Source organism: Salvelinus alpinus, chromosome 6 (genome assembly GCF_045679555.1).
Source record: "Salvelinus alpinus chromosome 6, SLU_Salpinus.1, whole genome shotgun sequence".
Classification (NCBI taxonomy): Eukaryota; Metazoa; Chordata; class Actinopteri; order Salmoniformes; family Salmonidae; genus Salvelinus; species Salvelinus alpinus.
Genome location: NC_092091.1, coordinates 16,301,642 through 16,320,571, shown reverse-complemented (window position 1 = coordinate 16,320,571; position 18,930 = coordinate 16,301,642). Strand labels below are relative to the sequence as shown.

Below are 18,930 nucleotides of genomic sequence, written 5' to 3'. Positions count from 1 at the left end.
GTTGCCATGAGGAAATGAATGTGCTTTCCTTTGACTTTTGAATCACTTCAGCACATCCCCATCTATATGGACTCAGCATGCCCTCTACATGCTTTTCTTCCTGCGTACATTTATACATGTGTATTATTCAATGTTATGAGGATATTACTTCCTATTCAGATTTGGAATTTGACATTAGGTATTAAGATAATACTGATATTGCTGATACATGAATACGTGTGGGGTCGTTAGGCACAACATTATTTTGGTAATTCGACACAAATACTGCAGTGACAAATAGCTAACATTTTTATTCAGTCCCTGTGATGGATTGGATTGACAAGTGGACTTGTTCTCCCCTGGTATGTCATGGGTTAAAATGTACTCGTTCTCATAAATATAGAACATCTATGATTATTGTACATGGATTATTATTTTATTAGAGTACAAAGTGCACTTGTTTGCATCAGTCTATTGCTCTTTACAGCCCCTGGCTGCTGGTAACCAGGGCCTTATCATAAACAAGCACTAACAACGGAGGACTTGTTGCTATCAGCATCTGTACTGCCACGTTCTTACATTCAGGTGTCTGTATTATCAAACTCATGTGAGACATGATCATTCGATATTTGGTTTGTCAAATCATACTTGAGTTCTTTATTATTACATAAATAATTTTATTTTTAACATCCATTATTTACAAAGATACAAGAAAGTTGAAGCTTAAGTTCAAGCCATGAATGATCTGACCCGAACAACGGGAAAACAAAATGAGTAAACATTGCACTTTATGTTATTTTTTTCTGTTTATTTTTGTGTATGATAACACATTTTCTAATAGTACTGTATCAAGCAATAGAGTGAGTTACTGATTAGTGAACAGCAGAGTTTCGGTAAGCAACAAGGAAGCATGACTCCGATGTGTACCAGGGTCAAAGCTCCACATGATTAATAATGGCTTCTACTGTAGAGCAAGTATGGCAGGACTAAATGTTTCCAGGATTGATGAGAAAGCAGCAGAAGTTCTAACATGTTGTCCAATAAAATAGTAGTCTAAAACCTCATTCCTGCAGTCAAATGACCAAATCACCCTAGTGGCCTCATGGGTGAAATGTTATTCATATTTTTCAAAATGTCATAATTAATAAACATAATTTTAAAAAACCTGTTGAAAATCCAGTGTTTCTATGTCAACCGGTTTTGTTATATTTCAATCTGCTGTGATGTATATAAAGTGTAATATTGGGATGCTCAAAATTGAATACATTTCAACTCTATATCTGACATGGTACAGGTGTCTTCTTTTTTTAAGCCCATAACCATGTGTGTGAAGTGTATACTTTGTTTCAAAGTAGATTTGTTTAAGACTACCAAGAAACATTCTGTGTGACCCTGATTTAGCCCACTGCAGTAAAATGTTGATGTGATGCTTCAGACAGGTGGGATCCTGGTGCAGAAAAAAGCATTTCTTTCTTTCACATACAGTACAGTACTTCAGAGGCCTCATTTATAAATGTTGCGTAGATACAAAATATACCCCGTAACTTGAGAATGTCCCTCCACGCAAACTTTACGCCATGCGCACGCACACACATTGTCTAGTGGTTGAAGTATTGTATTGCAAGCAGACCAGTAATGCCATGTCCACGTGTTCATTGGAACTAGGAAACTCAGACATGTCTGACTTGCTAACAGGTTGAACGTGACACGTGTATAACTACAACCAGTTAGCAAGTCAAAAATGTGCTAGTTTTCTAGTTCTGACTAGCATGTGAACACGGCATAAGTATTTTGTGCAAATGGTTGCTATTATGACACACTTATTCAAAAAAACATCATAACAAGATGAAGCCATTTCTGTTAATATTTGTTGAATGATTAGACATAGGAATCTATTCCTATTTATTTAATTTTCATAACCATTGCAGAATAAATGCCTCGCCTTCCCAGGCAGTCCAGCATATTAGGTTGGGGGGAAAGTCAATGTAAAACATTGTTGAAGTCAAACGTTCTGCTGACAGGTCCACAACAATTTACCATTGTTTTCTTGTTCAGAAATTGTCACAGTCCTTTGCTAAATACAGCATAAGTTACTGCAAAAGATTAAAACATGCTGCCAACACAGTAAATAGACCAGTATTTTTAAGTAAAATGCTACAGCCCACAGTTTTATGCAAAAGACAAATTGTTGTTCAATATCTTGTGTATCAATCGATTATTGTGTTTCTATCTCCTGTTTTGGTATAGGCTTAAATAGGCTATGATGTCACGCTCCTATTGCACAGCAATACTGTAGCCTATACCCATACTGTCAAAGTAAAATTGTTTTGAATATACAATCAATAAAGTGTTTGGCACTCACTATAGGCAGCATGAAGGTTACGTTTGAAAAAGTCACTGTAAAAGACTAAAACATTCTGCTCACACCTCTACAAAATGTGATCAAATTTGCCATTACTCTTTCTTTCAGAAACCTAGATGGCCTAATTCCAACAGTTCCAAATTATACAGCAAATAAAGGGCGTTATTGTCACTATAAAAGGTGAATGAAGGGACTTTTTCTGACAGAGTTAGAATGCTTGTTCATGTGTGCACAGTTTAACGACAGGTCTGAATTAAAGCGGTAAAAGTGTGTATGTAGGGCATGTGCCAAGTTTAGAAATCTCAATATTTTTAGACGTACGTATTATTTTCAGAAATGGCGCACACAGATATTTAGTGTGGAATTTACACAACAATTACAGTATAAATGGGGCCCCAGTTGCGCAAGAATTAGCTTACCTGGCACAACTGAACGAAAAAAGAAAACCTCACCCACCCAAACAGACAAGGCAAGCTAAATCCAGTGCAGGCCTACCCCTATACTCCTCACAGGTCAGACGTCTGGATTTTTTCATTCTCAGAATCCTCAAACCTCACCCCACGGCCATCATCCACATCAGCATCAGAGAACAACACCTTTGGGGTCTGTGGTGACGAGTTGTCATATTCTTCTTCCTCCTCTCTAAACCCCTCCTCTTCCTCATCATCATCATCATCATCATCGTCATCACCTTCCCGCTCCCCATTGTCAGGTATGATGACCACTTCCTCCTTGGCATTGGGGTCGATGTCCTCTTTGAACCAGACTGACTTGTAGCCCTCCTCCACGCGCCTCTCCTTGGTCAGGATGGGCTTCACCTCCTTCTCACTGTCGGCCTTATCAGACCCTGCCAGGCTGCCGGTGTCAAGCAGGAGGTTGGAGTACAGTGGAGCCGAGACCTTCATGACAGTCTCCTCCACAGCTCTGGAGGTCACTCCATTCCCGATGGACCGTTTCCCATCCATCTCTTCTGGGCCTTTGGATCCCACGCTGTTAGTGTCCCCGTCATTCTGGAAGCCCTCGTTGGTGTACTGCACCCCGTTCTTGAGTCCGCCGGGACCTTTCCCAAGCTGTAAAAAAGCAATGTACCAGTCAGAACAGACTGCATTTAGGGAGGCAGAGCAAAAATCTTTAACACAAATATATATTTTTTGCCATCAATTGATTACTACACTTCAAAATGTTTTTTAGCTGTCCACATAGGATGACCCTTTTTGTTTCCAGGTAAAACCATTTTTGTTTCCAGATAGAACCCTTTTAGTTTCCATGTAGAACCCTCTGTGGTAAGGGTTCTACATGGAACTCAAAAGGGTTCTACCTGGACCCAAAAAGGGTTCTTCAAAGGGTTATCATATGGGGACAGTCGAATAACCCTTTTATGTTCAAGATAGCACCTTTTTTTCTGAGTGTTGCTTTTAAAAGCTTTGCATTGCTATTTCTTCTTGCAGTGTAGAATGAACTCACAGAGCTACGGAAGATGTTGGCCTCTGACAGCTTCCTCCAATCTGTCTTGCCCTTCTGGATGCGGAAGATGAGCAGGCCGATGACGACCGTAGAGATGACCAGTAACACAGCCAGGCTAGCACCCAGGGCAGCCATGTCCCCAGGACCATACCCACCTGGGGCCCCAAGAACCCCTGCTGCAGGGCCAAGGTCAAACACAATATTTAAAACATGCCGACCCTCACAGAAATAAATACAACACAAGAATGGACATTGGCATCCAGCCAACATGTCTACAGGACAGCCATCTTGGTCGGGGAAAACGTTCTTTCTAGAGACTAATCAAATATGGTAAAATATTGTATAATATTGTATATATGCATCTCAATGGCCCACTCCTCCCTAAAACACCTTCAAAAGGGGGATTAGGGAAGGGGTTTAACAATAACCACAGGAATGTCCAAAGAAATACCTCTAACGTTATATGTGAGTATAATTTCAGCAAGCTTGGGTAAGCGCAGGTTTGCACCCTTTGGACATTGGTTTACAATCAGTGAATGGCTTTTGGGAGGTGTTGACAAGCCAAGCGAAAGGACTGTGTGTGACCTTGTTTAAGAAGCATAGGCAGCAGCAATAGGCATTATCAGTTGTGTTTGGAGTCTCCTGAGAGAAAAAGAAGGCTGGTTAGGGGATACCCACATGAAAAAATACTATAGTATATTATGGTATAAGTACTGTAGTATTGCTATATTTATATACTATAGTATTCACTGTAGTAATTACTGTAGTGTTTTTGCAGACATTATTGTAGTATACTGTAGTAATTACTGTAGTGTTCTTGAGGACATTATTGTAGTATACTGTAATAATTACTGTAGTGTTCTTGAGGACATTTCTGTATTATTTACTACAGCGTTTTTATTTGATTATCTTTGACATAGAAGTGGGGGCTTTCTCCATGAGGAAACCTACTGGACAAATACAAAAAGAGGATTTTTCCATTACATGTAGGTAGGTAGGACTGGAGGAGTCTGAATGGATAGTTCAGAGCTTCTGCTCTTTTCTATAACCTGTAAGTAGGTAGGGAGGACTGGAGCCTGATTGGATAGTTCAGAGATTCTAGTCTTTTCTATCCATATCCATTCTATCCATCCACTCCTGTTGTACTGCGCCGTTATTTGCTAGTTTGTGACCCGCCTGTTAGCTTGTACAATTTTTGCAATTCTTCTTTGACCTCTCATCAACGAGCTGTTTTTTCGCCCACAGGACTGCCGCTGACTGGATGTTTTTTGTTTGTCGCACCATTCTCGGTAAACCCTAGACACTGTTGTGTGTGAAAAGCCCAGGAGGCTGGCCGTTTCTTAGATGCTGGAACTGGCGTGCTTGGCACTGACGATCATACCAAGCTTAAAGTCGCTTAGGTCACTCCTTTTTCCCATTCTAACTTTCAATCGAACAGTAACTGAATGCCTCGATGCCCGTCTGCCACGTGACTCGCTGTCTGTAGGAGTGAACAATTTTAATGAACGGGGAGGTGTACCTAATAAACTGGCCACTGAATGCATATCGTTTTGCAAAAAAAACATTTTAATTAATATCTAAATTCAAACATTTTTTATTGTATTTATATATTATATATTTCTTTATTTTTGTTAATAAAGGAAAGAAGAGTGCCAACGAGATGAGTTAAAAGTAGTTTGTGGGAGAAGAGTTAAAATAGTAGCAGAGTTTAGAAAGGTAAAAGTGTAAAGAACTGTTTGTAGATGCCAATAGTCAGTAATGTTTAGTAAGTGGGAGGGGAGGGGGAGGATCCGAACCCGGATTAGGGTAAGGGTTGGGGATAGGGCACATGTTAATCAGGGTTATGTTGTGTTTATAAGTGAGGTATGTTGCTGTTGTGTGGAATGTGAGGTTGAGTTTATATGAGTCTGACATCTGGAGCATGATGGACAGAGGTGTTTCAGTGTAACCTGTAGGGAACACAATATGTGGCATGTTGGTTTCTCACTCATGGGGGGCACAAATTGGGATATGGTGGATAGGAATGAGTGGGGTGTATGCAAATTAAATACTGTAGTATTACTATAGTTAAAAACTATAGTGTTTTTTCAGACACTGTAGTGATTTTGCATTATTTACTTGACTTTAGTACTACAGTGTTTAAATATGGATAATACTGTAGTATTTACTATCGTATTCTCCAATATACTACTAAATTATAAAGTAAGCGCTACACAATCAAGGGGGATACTACAGTGTGTAGTATAATATTCTACAGTATACTACAAGATTCTAAAGTAAGTACTAGACATGATCGAGGGATACTACAGTGTGGAGTATAGTATTCTACAGTATACTACCATTTACTACAGTTTACTAGAGAATTCTATAGTAAATACTATAATATTCTACAGTAAACTGTAGTATTTTTCCATGTGGGTACCTGTTGTGGAGTTGATGGCGGCATGGGTGGCAGTAGCCATGTCAGTGGTGGCCATGTCAGTTGTGGCCATAACAGTGGTGCCCATGTCAGTTGTGGCCATAACAGTGGTGGCCATGTCAGTTGTGGCCATGTCAGTGGTGGCCATGTCAGTTGTGGCCATAACAGTGGTGGCCATGTCAGTGGTGGTTGGGGCCATGGTTGTAATCCCTGGGAGGAGAGCAGTGTCAGCAGCTGTTCATCATGGACCCCCTCCCCATCCCTGTCCCTCACCATGGTTATTAATAGCACAGCATGGAGAATGACATAGGGCGCGCAATAGCACGTGATTTGCGTGTAATTAAAGGAGAGCGGGGAGGGTAATGGGCAACCAGCGTTATTTATAACTATGTAAGTATATTAGCTACATTAATGTGTTTTACCTGGCATGACCTCCACCTTGAGAGATGCTGTAGTTGATTCTGCATTGGATGAGTCGATGGCATGCAACTGAGCAAACAAACAAAAAGTTAAACATTGAAAGTCTAAGTACAAGATATATATATTTTTTGACATCTTACTCAAACACCTACAGTAGACTTTACTCCAGTTTATTTGTAGGTTGTTGTTTTGGCTTAAAGGGAACAGAACACACTCACATTCAAGGAAACAGTGCCTGGCATAACGTTTTTAGTCATGAGGATGAAGCCTTGCTGGGTAATGGAGAATTCATTGCTTCCCTGAACCTCATATCTCACATCAGGGTTGAAGCCCTGTAGAGAAGGATTGGTTATCCATAATGTTAGATAGGGGAACCATGCAATAAGGTTCCTGAAATGGGAAATGTAAGATAACTAAAGATCATATTTAGAGTTAGTGTGATCAATATCAATATCATCTGTAGCATATTTGGGGTCTCTATAAAAAATAAAATATCTCCAATAAATATCGAAGTCACACATTAATAGCAACCTTTTGTCAGAGATCTGTACTTTACATGTGCAATATGTTTTCACTGCTACCGACACAGGGGAATAGACCGATAGACCTTACATTAGCAAAGTCTGTGTCCTTGGCCTGGACCCTGAGTGGCCTGTTGGAGGCTTTGCTCTCCAGAACCATGCTGTCTACGCCCGCGTCTGCAGAGATGAAGCCCTCATACTCCATCCTCTCAAACTGCGGCGGGTTCACACTCTTTTTCACAACAACGATAGTGACCGTTGTGGTCGCGAACTGGTCTCTGTTGGACGTCTGTAAAGCCTGAGAATAAAAACCGTGTTAACATTTGCTATCAATGATTGTATCTGTGCCGCAAAAACATAATCCTGTGATGTCAACTGCATAATTATATTAATTGCAATAAGAGGTTATTAACTACACACTCGTAGGAAAAAAGGGTTCCAAAAGGGTTCTGCTTCTGTCCCCATAGGAGAACCCTTTTAGGTTCGAGGTAGAACTATTTTGGGTTCCATGTAGAACCCTCTGTGAAATGGGTTCTACAGGGAATCCAAAAGGGTTCCACCTCGAACCAAAAGGAGTTCTTCAAAGGGTTCTCCTATGGGGACAACTGAAAACCCCTTTTCAATTCTAGATGGCACCTTTTTTTCTAAGCGTGTATAGACTATATGGTTGGCAGAGGTCTATATGGACATTATGGATTCATGAACTATTTCAGAGAAACTTTTAATTACCAGAACTGTTAAGGTCAGTGGACCCGCTACATCCGCCGCTTTCGACATGGTGATGTCCCCAGTGTTTTGATTGATCTGAAAAAAGCCAGATTCAGACCCTTAAAAAGAGAAAAAAAGAAACGTGAGAGCCCTGTTAGTAGAGGTATTTTCATTGGAGAAGAAATGTGTTGTTGGCCAGGCCTATAGGTGAGATAGTTGCTCTGTGAATGATAGCCGAGTCTGTCAGTATCAATGATCGTGATATTTCTGAGAGTACTTACATGTAAAATTTTGAATATTCATGATGCTTACCAGTTGGAAATCTGTACATTATCGGTACATTTAAGCCTTTGTCACCATCAATGGCATGCACCGGACCTGGCAGCAATGGCAATGCACCAACCTGGGACGTAAATGAGACTTTGCATTACTTACTGTGGATACTGTTAATAATATTTAAATCATGGGCTAAGCTAAACACATAATGATGGCTAGCTGTACTGAGTAGATTGTGAATATTAGACAGATGTATTATAAGATTCTAACAACGTTGTTGTTTTTTGAGGGGAGAGGATGGTGGACGCACCTCTTGCTCTGTTAGGTTGACTGTTCCTGTATATCCAGAGCTGAGGCAGATTTTGGACATGTCAACTACGGTTTCTGTGCAGGGCTGGAACCATGGTGGACGGTTGTCAATGTCCAAGATGTTGACCTGGATAGTGGCTGTGGCAGTGAATGAAGGTGGTGTGGATGTGGGGGTATCCTAAAAAAAAACACAACAAAGGACTCGGTGAAGATCTAAAGCTTGGATGCCGTCAAATAGATGATGGTTTCAACCAATACAGTTTATTATTCCACGGCCCCAAACAATCAATCACTTTCATTACAAGAACTATAAAAACAGAACAAGCACTCACCTGAGCAGATAATATAAGTGTCACACTTCTCACTGCGTCATAGTCAAGAACTTGTTGCACTAGTATATTTGGGCTGTTTTCTTGTAGTTTAAAACCCTCCTGTGAGAATTTAAAAGGCCGTTATTTTACTTAAGATAAGTTATGTATGGCTGGGAGGAGCATTTTCTTTTAGTATTCGCTCTCATATTTAGACAGGATGAGGATGGAGACTTACTGTATCTGGCACTAGGCTGTAATAGAGTCGATCCTTATCTGCATCTGTTGCTACAATTGCACCGACACTTTTGCCTACAGGTGACAACTGGTCCAAAGAAAATAACACATACAGTATTTATTTCTGTCACTGTCCTATGAGTAGTTTTTTTATATATTTTTTATATATAGAATAGAGTAAATGGAATCAGACATTCTACCATGAAACCTTAACAGGATTCTAGAAATATGGTAAAGTACTCATGGCTAGTATACCAACTGCTAGACTGTTTATCTGCTTCACTGTTTGACTGACTAGCTAAAAACGTGATATAACTGCCCTATGACTGATAATGAAGTACACTAACTGAGAAAGAAATATGCACTCACCTCATCGACATTGAGAGTGTACTGGCTTTCTGCAAATACTGGCGGGTTGTCATTCACATTCTCAATAAGTACCACTACTATTAGAGTAAGCTGGAATGAAGATCACATTTGAATTACTGACTCCATAGAGGTATACAAGTAAAACTAGGTTTAACTCAGGTTTAATATTGCATGCCATCTGTTATAAATCTAACGATATTTAAGGATTTACCTCAAAAAAGGGCACAGTAGCTTTGAATATATCTTTTATAACTAATTTTGCTCTAAAGGAGTGTTGTCCCTTGAGCACTACAGGTATACTGTATAATCGAAATCAAGTGCTATTTACACGTGAAAATGTCATGGAATGCAGTTTGGAATATTTCTCCATTTACACTTTGATAGTAAACTAAATGTACAGTGTAAATGTAGATCTGTATGTCTATTCCATAAAATGACCATACAGAAGTGTGTAGCCAAAACCCCCAGTTATGACTGAATGAATCTCAAATCCAAATTATTTTTATTATAATGTCGATCATTGTATTATGGGCACTACTTTTTATTGTAATAATTTTTCTAAATTATTTATTTATTGGTCCAGCTTGCCCATACTGTAGCCACTCCCATAACATATCGATGATTAAAAGTACAAGAAAGTGCACTTACAAATTGGTCACCTTTGCTACAAAGAAGGTCAACGGTGAAAGACGTTTTAGTCTGTGAAATAAACAAAATTACACATCAACGTCTCATCTGCATTATACAATTGACTATATTCATAATCAACTGCAAGAAAAGGGCTAATTAATGTGGAAAAGGCACCAACAGAGCCAAGGGAATTAAGTGTACCCAACAAAGCATGTGCCTTTCTTAGCTTAATCTAGATCCAAGAATGAAAACATATTTATGCTAAATAGTGAGAACATACCTCATAGTCCAAAACTTTGACCGCTGTAAGATCATTGCCACTCAGACCGAAAGAGTCTGCAGGATTACTGGCAATAGTTAGGGTCACTCCTTCTTCTGTGGTGATTGTGGTCACAACAGCACCAACAACGTTGTTCTCTTTAATAGTGGGAGGCGTAGCCCCAGGCCTGGAGCATACTGCAATGGGAGAGAGAAAACACGCATAACAATGAATGAATACTACCCAAATTATGTAACATAAAATAATTGTCTGTTTTCAATGAAAGTATCATTCAAGCAAAATGTGTTTGAACTCTATGGATATTATCCCACTGTCTCAATGTGTTATCACAGCACTTTCAACCATTTAAAAGCACAACAAAGTTCAAATGGTAATACAATGTCAGATCTTTTGTATTCATAAAACAACTTAATGTGTTACATTAAAGTACATATTGTAAGTGATCAATGCTGTTCGAGATTCTGTGCAGATTATTACAGCAATTGTGAAGATTTCCACATACCTGCGACCCTGAACAAGCATGCTTTCTATGATTACATAGGAAGACATTTATAGTTACATTACGGTAACCTCAACATGTGGCCATGGATGTGTTACTCATTTTAAGGTTGAATAAATACTATTACATTAGTTTGTGAGATATCCTTAACATTAGGCTATTTACTGCCTTACAAAAGTAATATTGAATTGTGTTTGGTTGACAACGCAACCAAAAATCAACATTTAAAGGAGATTTATCTACTGCTTGGATAGTTACATCTGGGCCACTGGCTTAATCCTATTATTTTATGTATTTAACTTTTATTTTAGGTTGAGATGGAGACATGAATCCAACATATAATTTGTTAACCTGTAGAAAAGTTAAAAGGCTATTTAATGTACAGTATTGCAAAAATCCTGAATCCAAGATGACGTAGCAGTCAGACGTCTTTTGTCCTCGTCTTGTCGTGTCCCGTGTATATATCCCTTTATATCTTTTTCTTCGCATATCTTTTTAATATTTTTTTCTAAACCTCAACTTCAAAACACTCTCCTGCAACCCGCCTCACCCAATATGGTGCGGATCTGTTTTTTTGTAAAGTATTTTTATTCACCTCGAACCCGGAATCCCCCAACAGAAGCTAGCCAGCTCACTAGCTACTAGCTAGTAGTCAGCTAACCACTGCTAGCGGTCATCAGCTAAACTTTAGCTCAGAAAGCTGTCGCCAGTTTGTACAACCCGACTCAAACCAGAGCATACCGGACCTATTTTCTCTCCATATCCCCGGATTCCTACCGTAAGCTCTGAACATGGATCATCGCTAGCTAGCTGCTATCTGAGTGACTACTGGCTAACGTCGGTCCCGGAACAAGGACCAATTAGCCTGGAGCTAGCCCATGCTAGGCCCCTTCTCCCGGCTAGCTAAAGAGGCCCATCAGCCACTAGTGGGCTACAATAACCGGACACCTTCTACTGCCGGTACAGGGCACGGAACCCCGCCGATCCTTCACGACTGGACTATGACGTAATCTGCTCGAGGGGGTACTCAACTGGCCTCTACATCGCGACGTCCCCTGAATGCCCATCCGCTAGCCGCGGTCCACTAGCTGCTAGCCGCGGACCGCTGGCTGTCTAGAGCATATTTGACTGTTAGCTGTATAGATCCATCGGACAATTTCTTGGGCAACTATACCTATTTTGCCAATTGGACTTGGACCCCTCTGCTACTCGGAACCCTACTAATCCATCACGACTGGTCTATCGACGTCACCGCACGCGGAGGCTAAAACAGACTTTCCTCCATCAAGACGTCCCTCTAAGGCCCTTCTGCTAGCTTGCTAGCCCCAGTCTGCTAGCTTGCTAGCCCCGGCCTCGTAGCTGTGTCTCCAGCCAGCCCAACCACTCACTGGACCCCTATTGATCACCCGGCTACGCATGCCTCTCACTAATATCAATATGCCTTGTCCATTACTGTCCTGGTTAGTGATTACTGTCTTATTTCACTGTAGAGCCTCTAGCCCTGCTCAATATGCCTTAACCTACCATTTAGTTCCACCTCCCACATATGCAGTGACATCACCTGGTTTAAACATCTCTAGAGACAATATCTCTCTCATCATTACTCAATGCCTAGGTTTACCTCCAATGTACTCACATCCTACCATACCTCTGTCTGTACATTATGCCTTGAATCTATTCTCTCACGCCCAGAAACCTGCTCCTTTTACTCTCTGCTCTGAACGCACTAGACGACCAGTCCTGATAGCCTTTAGCCGTACCCTCATCCTACTCCTCCTCTGTTCCTCTGGTGATGTAGAGGTTAATTTAGGCCTTGCAGTGCCTAACTCCACTCCTACTCACCAGGTGCTCTCATTTGTTGACTTCTGTAACCGTAAAAGCCTTGGTTTCATGCATGTTAACAGTAGAAGCCTCCTCCCTAAGTTTGTTTTATTCACTGCTTTAGCACACTCTGCCAACCTGGATATCCTAGCCGTGTCTGAATCCTGGCTTAGGAAGTCCACCAAAAACCCTGAAATCTCCATCCCTAACTATAACATTTTCCGACAAGATAGAACTGCCAAAGGGGGCGGTGTTGCAATCTACTGCAGAGATAGCCTGCAGAGTTCTGTCTTACTATCCAGGTATATACACAAATAATTCGAACTTCTACTTTTAAAAATCCAACTTTCCAGAAACAAGTCTCTCACCGTTGTCGCTTGCTATAGACCACCCTCTGCCCCCAGCTGTGCCCTGGACACCATATGTGAATTGATTGCCCCCCATCTATCTTCAGAGCTCGTGCTGCTAGGTGACCTAAACTGTGACATGCTTAACACCCCGGCCATCCTACAATCTAAGCTTGATGCCCTCAATCTCACACAAATTATCAATGAACCCACCAGGTACAACCGCAAATCCGTAAACACGGGTACCCTCATAGATATCATCCTAACAAACTTGCCCTCCAAATACACCTCTGCTGTTTTCAACCAAGATCTCAGCGATCACTGCCTCATTGCCTGCATCCGTAATGGGTCTGCGGTCAAACGACCACCCCTTATCACTGTCAAACGCTCCCTAAAATACTTCGACCTGGCCCGGGTATCCTGGAAGGATATTGACCTCATCCTGTCAGTAGAGGATGCCTGGTTATTCTTTAAAGTGCCTTCCTCACCATCTTAAATAAGCATGCCCCATTAAAACCAGGAATAGATATAGCCCTTGGTTCCATCCAGACCTGACTGCCCTTGACTAGCACAAAAACCTCCTGTGGCATTCTGCATTAGCATCGAACAGCCCCCGTGATATGTAACTTTTCAGGGAAGTTAGGAACAAATATACACAGGCAGTTAGGAAAGCTAAGGCTAGCTTTTTCAAGCAGAAATTTGCATCTTGTAGCACAAACTCAAAAAAGTTCTGGGACACTGTAAAGTCCATGGAGAATAAGAGCACCTCCTCCCAGCTGCCCACTGCACTGAGGCTAGGAAACACTATCACCACCGATAAATCCACTATAATTGAGAATTTCAATAAGCTTTTTTCTACGGCTGGCCATGCTTTCCACCTGGCTACCCCTACCCCGATCAACAGCCCTCCACCCCCCGCAGAAACTCGCCCAAACCTCCCCCACTTCTCCTTCACCTAAATCCAGATAGCTGATGTTCTGAAAGAGCTGCAAAATCTGAACCCTACAAATCAGCCGGGCTAGACAATCTGGACCCTCTCTTCCTAAAATTATCTGCCGAAATTGTTGCAACCCCTATTACTAGCCTGTTCAACCTCTTTCGTATCGTCTGAGATTCCCAAAGATTGGAAAGCTGCCGCGGACATCCCCCTCTTCAAAGGGGGAGACACTCTAGACCCAAACTGTTACAGACCTATATCTATTCTACCCTGCCTTTCTAAGGTATTCGAATGCCAAGTTAACAAACAGATTACCGACCATTTCGAATCCCACCGTACCTTCTCCGCTATGCAATCTGGTTTCAGAGCTGGTCATGGGTGCAACTCAGCCACGCCCAAGGTCCTAAACAATATCATAACCGCCATCGATAAGAGACATTACTGTGCAGCCGTATTCATCGACCTGGTTAAGGCTTTTGACTCTGTCAATCACAACATTCTTATTGGCAGACTCGACAGCCTTGGTTTCTCAAATGATTGCCTCGCCTGGTTCACCAACTACTTCTCTGATAGAGTTCAGTGTGTCAAATCGGAGGGGCTGTTGTCCGGACCTCTGGCAGTCTCTATGGGGGTGCCACAGGGTTCAATTCTCGGGCCGACTCTCTTCTCTGTATACATCAATGATTTGCTCTTGCTGCTGGTGATTTTTGATCCACCTCTACGCAGACAACACCATTCTGTATACCTCTGGCCCTTCTTTGGACACTGTGTTAACTAACCTCCAGACGAACTTCAATGCCATACAACACTCCTTCCGTGGCCTACAACTGATCTTTAATGTAAGTAAAACTAAATGCATGCTCTTCAACCGATCGCTGCCCACACCTGCCCGCCCGTCCAGCATCACTACTCTGGACGGTTCTGACATAGAATATGTGGACAACTACAAATTCCTAGGTGTCTGGTTAGACTGTAAACTCTCCTTCCAGACTCACATTAAACATCTCCAATACAAAATTACATCTAGAATCCGTTTCCTATTTTGCAACAAAACATCCTTCACTCATGCTGCCAAATGTACCCTCGTAAAACTGACCATCCTACCGATCCTCGACTTCGGCGATGTCATTTACAAAATAGCCTCCAACACTCTACTCAACAAATTGGATGCAGTCTATCACAGTGCCATCCGTTTTGTCACCAAAGCCCCATATACTACCCACCACTGCGACCTGTACGCTCTCGTTGGCTGGCCCTCGCTTCATATTCGTCGCCAAACCCACTGGCTCCAGGTCATCTACAAGTCTCTGCTAGGTAAAGCCCCGCCTTATCTCAGCTCACTGGTCACCATAGCAGCACCCACCCGTAGCACGCGCTCCAGCAGGTATATCTCACTGGTCACCCCCAAAGCCAGTTCTTCCTTTGGCCGCCTCTCCTTCCAGTTCTCTGCTGCCAATGACTGGAACGAACTGCAAAAATCACTGAAGCTGGAGACTCTTACCTCCATCACTAGCTTTAAGCACCAGCTGTCAGAGCAGCTCACAGATCACTGCACCTGTACATAGCTCATCTGTAAACAGCCCATCCAACTACCTCATCCCCATACTGTATTTATTTGATTTATCTTGCTCCTTTGCACCCCAGTATCTTTACTTGCACATTCATCTTCTGCACATTCTACCATTTCAGTGTTTAATTGCTATATTGTAATTACTTCGCCACCATGGCCTATTTATTGCCTCTTATCCTACCTCATTTGCACATGCTGTATATAGACTTTTCTACTGTACTATTGATTGTTTGTTTGTTTATTCCATGTGTAACTCTATGTTGTTGTATGTGTCGAACTGCTATGCTTTATCTTGGCCAGGTCACTGTTGCAAATGGGAACTTGTTCTCAACTAGCCTACCTGGTTAAATAAAGGTGAAATAAAATAAAAAAATTTAAAGTGATACTGAATTGTGTTTGGTTGTCAATGCAACCAAATATCAACATTTGAAGGAGTTGTTTCTTCTGCTTGGATAGCTCTATCTGTGACACTGAGTCTGCCTTTTATTCCAGTTTGTCTACAAATTAGTAACTGAAATGTTGGATTCACATCTTCATTTTAACCAAAAATCAAAGTTAAAGAATAGGACAACATCAAATCAAACTTTAAATGCACTTTAAATACAGTTGGATTTGATTTAATTCTATTCTTTAACATACACCACCTGGTATAGAGGTCCTGGATGGCAGGGAGCTCGGTCCCTCTGTTGAATCTAGCCTTTGGAATGACTTTGATAGCAACAGTGAATCTATTAAGTTAAGATTTCTCAACAATCATTCTCATGATAGCACGTTGGTTATAGTCAGTAACAAATATCAAAGCTAAGCCGTGCTTGGTTACAACTCTGGATGGGTTAAAACTTGGTTAAAACTCGGGATAGCTGTAGATAGATCAACTACAGTGGATATTATGTTGAAGATCAGATGTTGTTTCCAATGTACAAATTCAACATATTTTATACAAGGTTTGTCTATGTTGAAAATTCGTTACCGGGATGACATAATCCTGTGGTTTAAATTTTACCCTCAAAACACCAGTTTACGTTGATAACTTTTTTCAAATCCAATGTATTTCCCACGTAGATTCCACGTCACAATAAATTGGCAAATTACGTTGAAACAACCAGTTTGTGCCAAGTGGATAGCCTTACGGTTTGTGTAATTAAATAACAAGAAAATACAGGTAATACATATATAGCCTTAGTTTCATTGGTGTTTAAGGACTGAGAAAATGCTATATTTTTATCAGAACTGTTTATTTGGAACAAATTCCAATTCCAAAATTAGAATTCCAAATTCGAAGTGTAAAAAAGTCATTGGACAACCAATCTGTAACATATTTCAAAAGCTGCAGACCCTGAAGCTGTGTCCCTGTCAATGTCCAATAATAATTTCAGTTTAGAAATACTTACTCTGTTGCGCTTCAGTTGATCTGTGAAGCAAAAACACAAGCAGAAAGCTCAACAAGGTCCTCAAAGTAAAGTGTGGATATTTCTTCTCCATTGCCCTGTTCAATTGTCCGATCAATCCTAATGAAATAAGGTAGGAATAGCAGGGCTTTTGTACCGACTTGTACTTATCCGCATAAAGCAGTGACTATATGGCCTGAGGAGAGAGGACTGACTTTAGTCTCCACCTTTGTGACTATAAGGCGTATCTGCTGTTTTATGATCAGAGGAGAGGAGCATGGACTTTCCACCCTCATAAAGATACAAATCTGTTGTGGAGAAATCATACAATAATAAGAGCCACACGACTCGTGTTTCACTCCTACATGAAAGCGGATCTGTTTTTGAGGTTGAGATGAGATCTATTTGTCTGATCATTATATGAGAAATTGCACGTTATCTGTTTTGAGGGCAGTATGGGAGAAAGGGATGGACCTTTTTGTCCTATAAGCTATAGTGTCCAGAGAATAGAACACAACTGTTGTAAAGTATAGTGAATAACCTGTAAGAAGAAATCATGTGAGGCATGATGACCTCCCTAAACTTGGAGGATTAAGCCCATGTAAAAATTATTTGATATATTTGTCATATTTTCTATTATGGAACTACTCGGCCACCGGGTCTGAATGACAATGAAAACAGGAATGTGTGATGGCCTTTTGTCAGTAGCAACAAACTTCATGACTGTATGCTGTAAATGTACAACAACCATCCACATGAGGACAACAAATATCAGGAGTTACAAAGGCCTATATTACTGACTATCCAAATATCAATGCTACTGCAGACACTACTTTAATGATTTGGGGAGAATTAGATCCATATGACATCCATAAATGTATTTAAGACTTGGGCCAAACACCGTAAGGCAGAATTCAAAACGGCATCAGATTAATTATCAGGTTTCAACAGGGGCAGGCAAACGACAGGTCAAGGCAGGCAGGGGTCGATAATCCAGAGTAGCGGAAAAGGTACAGGACGGCAGGCAGGCTCAGGCTCAGGGTCAGGCAGAGTGGTCAAGCAGGCGGGCTCAGAGTCAGGACAGGCAAAGGTCAAAACCAGGAGGACGAGAAAAAGAGAGACAGGGGAAAAACAGGAGCTGAGAAAACCACTGGTTGACTTGAACAAACAAGACGAACTGGCACAGACTGATTGAAAATACAGGTATAAATACCCAGGGGATAAGTGGGGAAGATGGGCAACACCTGGAGGGGGGTGGAGGCAAGCACAAGGACAGGTGAAACATATCAGGGCATGACAATAATAAGGAAATGATTAGGAGAAGATTGTTTCATCGTTTCGATGAAAAATGCTGGAGGACCTTTGAATGGGTGGAACACAAGGGCGTATACTATAGGATATAACCTAGTTTCAGAGATCATTTTACTCCTGTTCAGTCTCAATGTGCTCATCTGTGACTACACCACAAGACTATTCAACTCCACCCACCAAGTGCCACTGTCATACTAGGATGATTTTCATTATTTGTTTTTATGTCGTTTTATGTAGTTATGTAGGCCGGGTGTGTGGACTGACTCTGACCAGATAGTGGCAAGAAGAAACCCAGTATGCCTATACTAGCGGCGGTCGGTGCCGTTTAAGATGAGGAAGGACAATTTGTTTTCTTCTCAAGAGCATGGCCTTTTTTTCTATTACAGCATTTTGGATGTCATTAATATTCCATTCGCCTGTTTCAATGTAACAGCGACAGGTTTAGGCTACAACATGATTCTCAAATTTTCCCAATACCTATCATGAGGTTGCTACAGCCTATAAATGAAAGTTTACACAGTAGGTGCACACAGCTCGAGAGAAAAATTTGAGGTGATGGACAGTAACACATGGTCAGACAGTGACAGATACTGCCTTGCTCACTCTTGCCTGCATCTAGCTGATCTAGGGTGTAATAATTAGTCCAACAGTTGCAAACGAGAGTTTCTATTGGACAAATTCAAGCATGTTTATCTCCATTTCTTTTTCAATTGAATCGGCGTAATAAATACACCCCTGATCACACGTAAACACAGTTCACGTTCATAGCAGCTAC

At 41.2% G+C, this 18,930-nt stretch overlaps 1 protein-coding gene and 1 pseudogene across 1 annotated transcript; both read right to left on the bottom strand.

Annotated features, from left to right (window-relative positions):
* Positions 1-557: 557 nt before the first annotated feature.
* Positions 558-17,009, bottom strand: cdhr5b (cadherin-related family member 5b). The gene is made up of 15 exons (XM_071405102.1): positions 16,848-17,009; positions 10,283-10,458; positions 10,021-10,071; positions 9,373-9,462; positions 9,005-9,091; positions 8,791-8,889; positions 8,460-8,636; positions 8,186-8,276; positions 7,895-7,992; positions 7,257-7,463; positions 6,863-6,976; positions 6,647-6,713; positions 6,228-6,434; positions 3,806-3,981; positions 558-3,411 (listed from the first exon to the last, which is right to left on the bottom strand). Exons 1-15 carry the CDS (start codon positions 16,936-16,938, stop codon positions 2,848-2,850), a joined length of 2,295 nt encoding a protein of 764 aa, XP_071261203.1. The 5' UTR covers positions 16,939-17,009; the 3' UTR covers positions 558-2,847.
* On the bottom strand, positions 4,730-4,788 carry LOC139579883 (U7 small nuclear RNA; annotated as a pseudogene).
* Positions 17,010-18,930: the final 1,921 nt, after the last annotated feature.

Bases quoted from the DNA above. Each gene is read 5' to 3' on its own strand.
- cdhr5b (XM_071405102.1), bottom strand. From the start codon at position 16,938: ATGGAGAAGAAATATCCACACTTTACTTTGAGGACCTTGTTGAGCTTT. The intron at 10,072-10,282 runs GTATGTTCTCAC...TTTATTTCACAG, and splicing joins TCAAAGTTTTGGACTATGAG to ACTAAAACGTCTTTCACCGT. The intron at 3,412-3,805 runs GTGAGTTCATTC...GCTTTTTTACAG, and splicing joins CCAACATCTTCCGTAGCTCT to CTTGGGAAAGGTCCCGGCGG.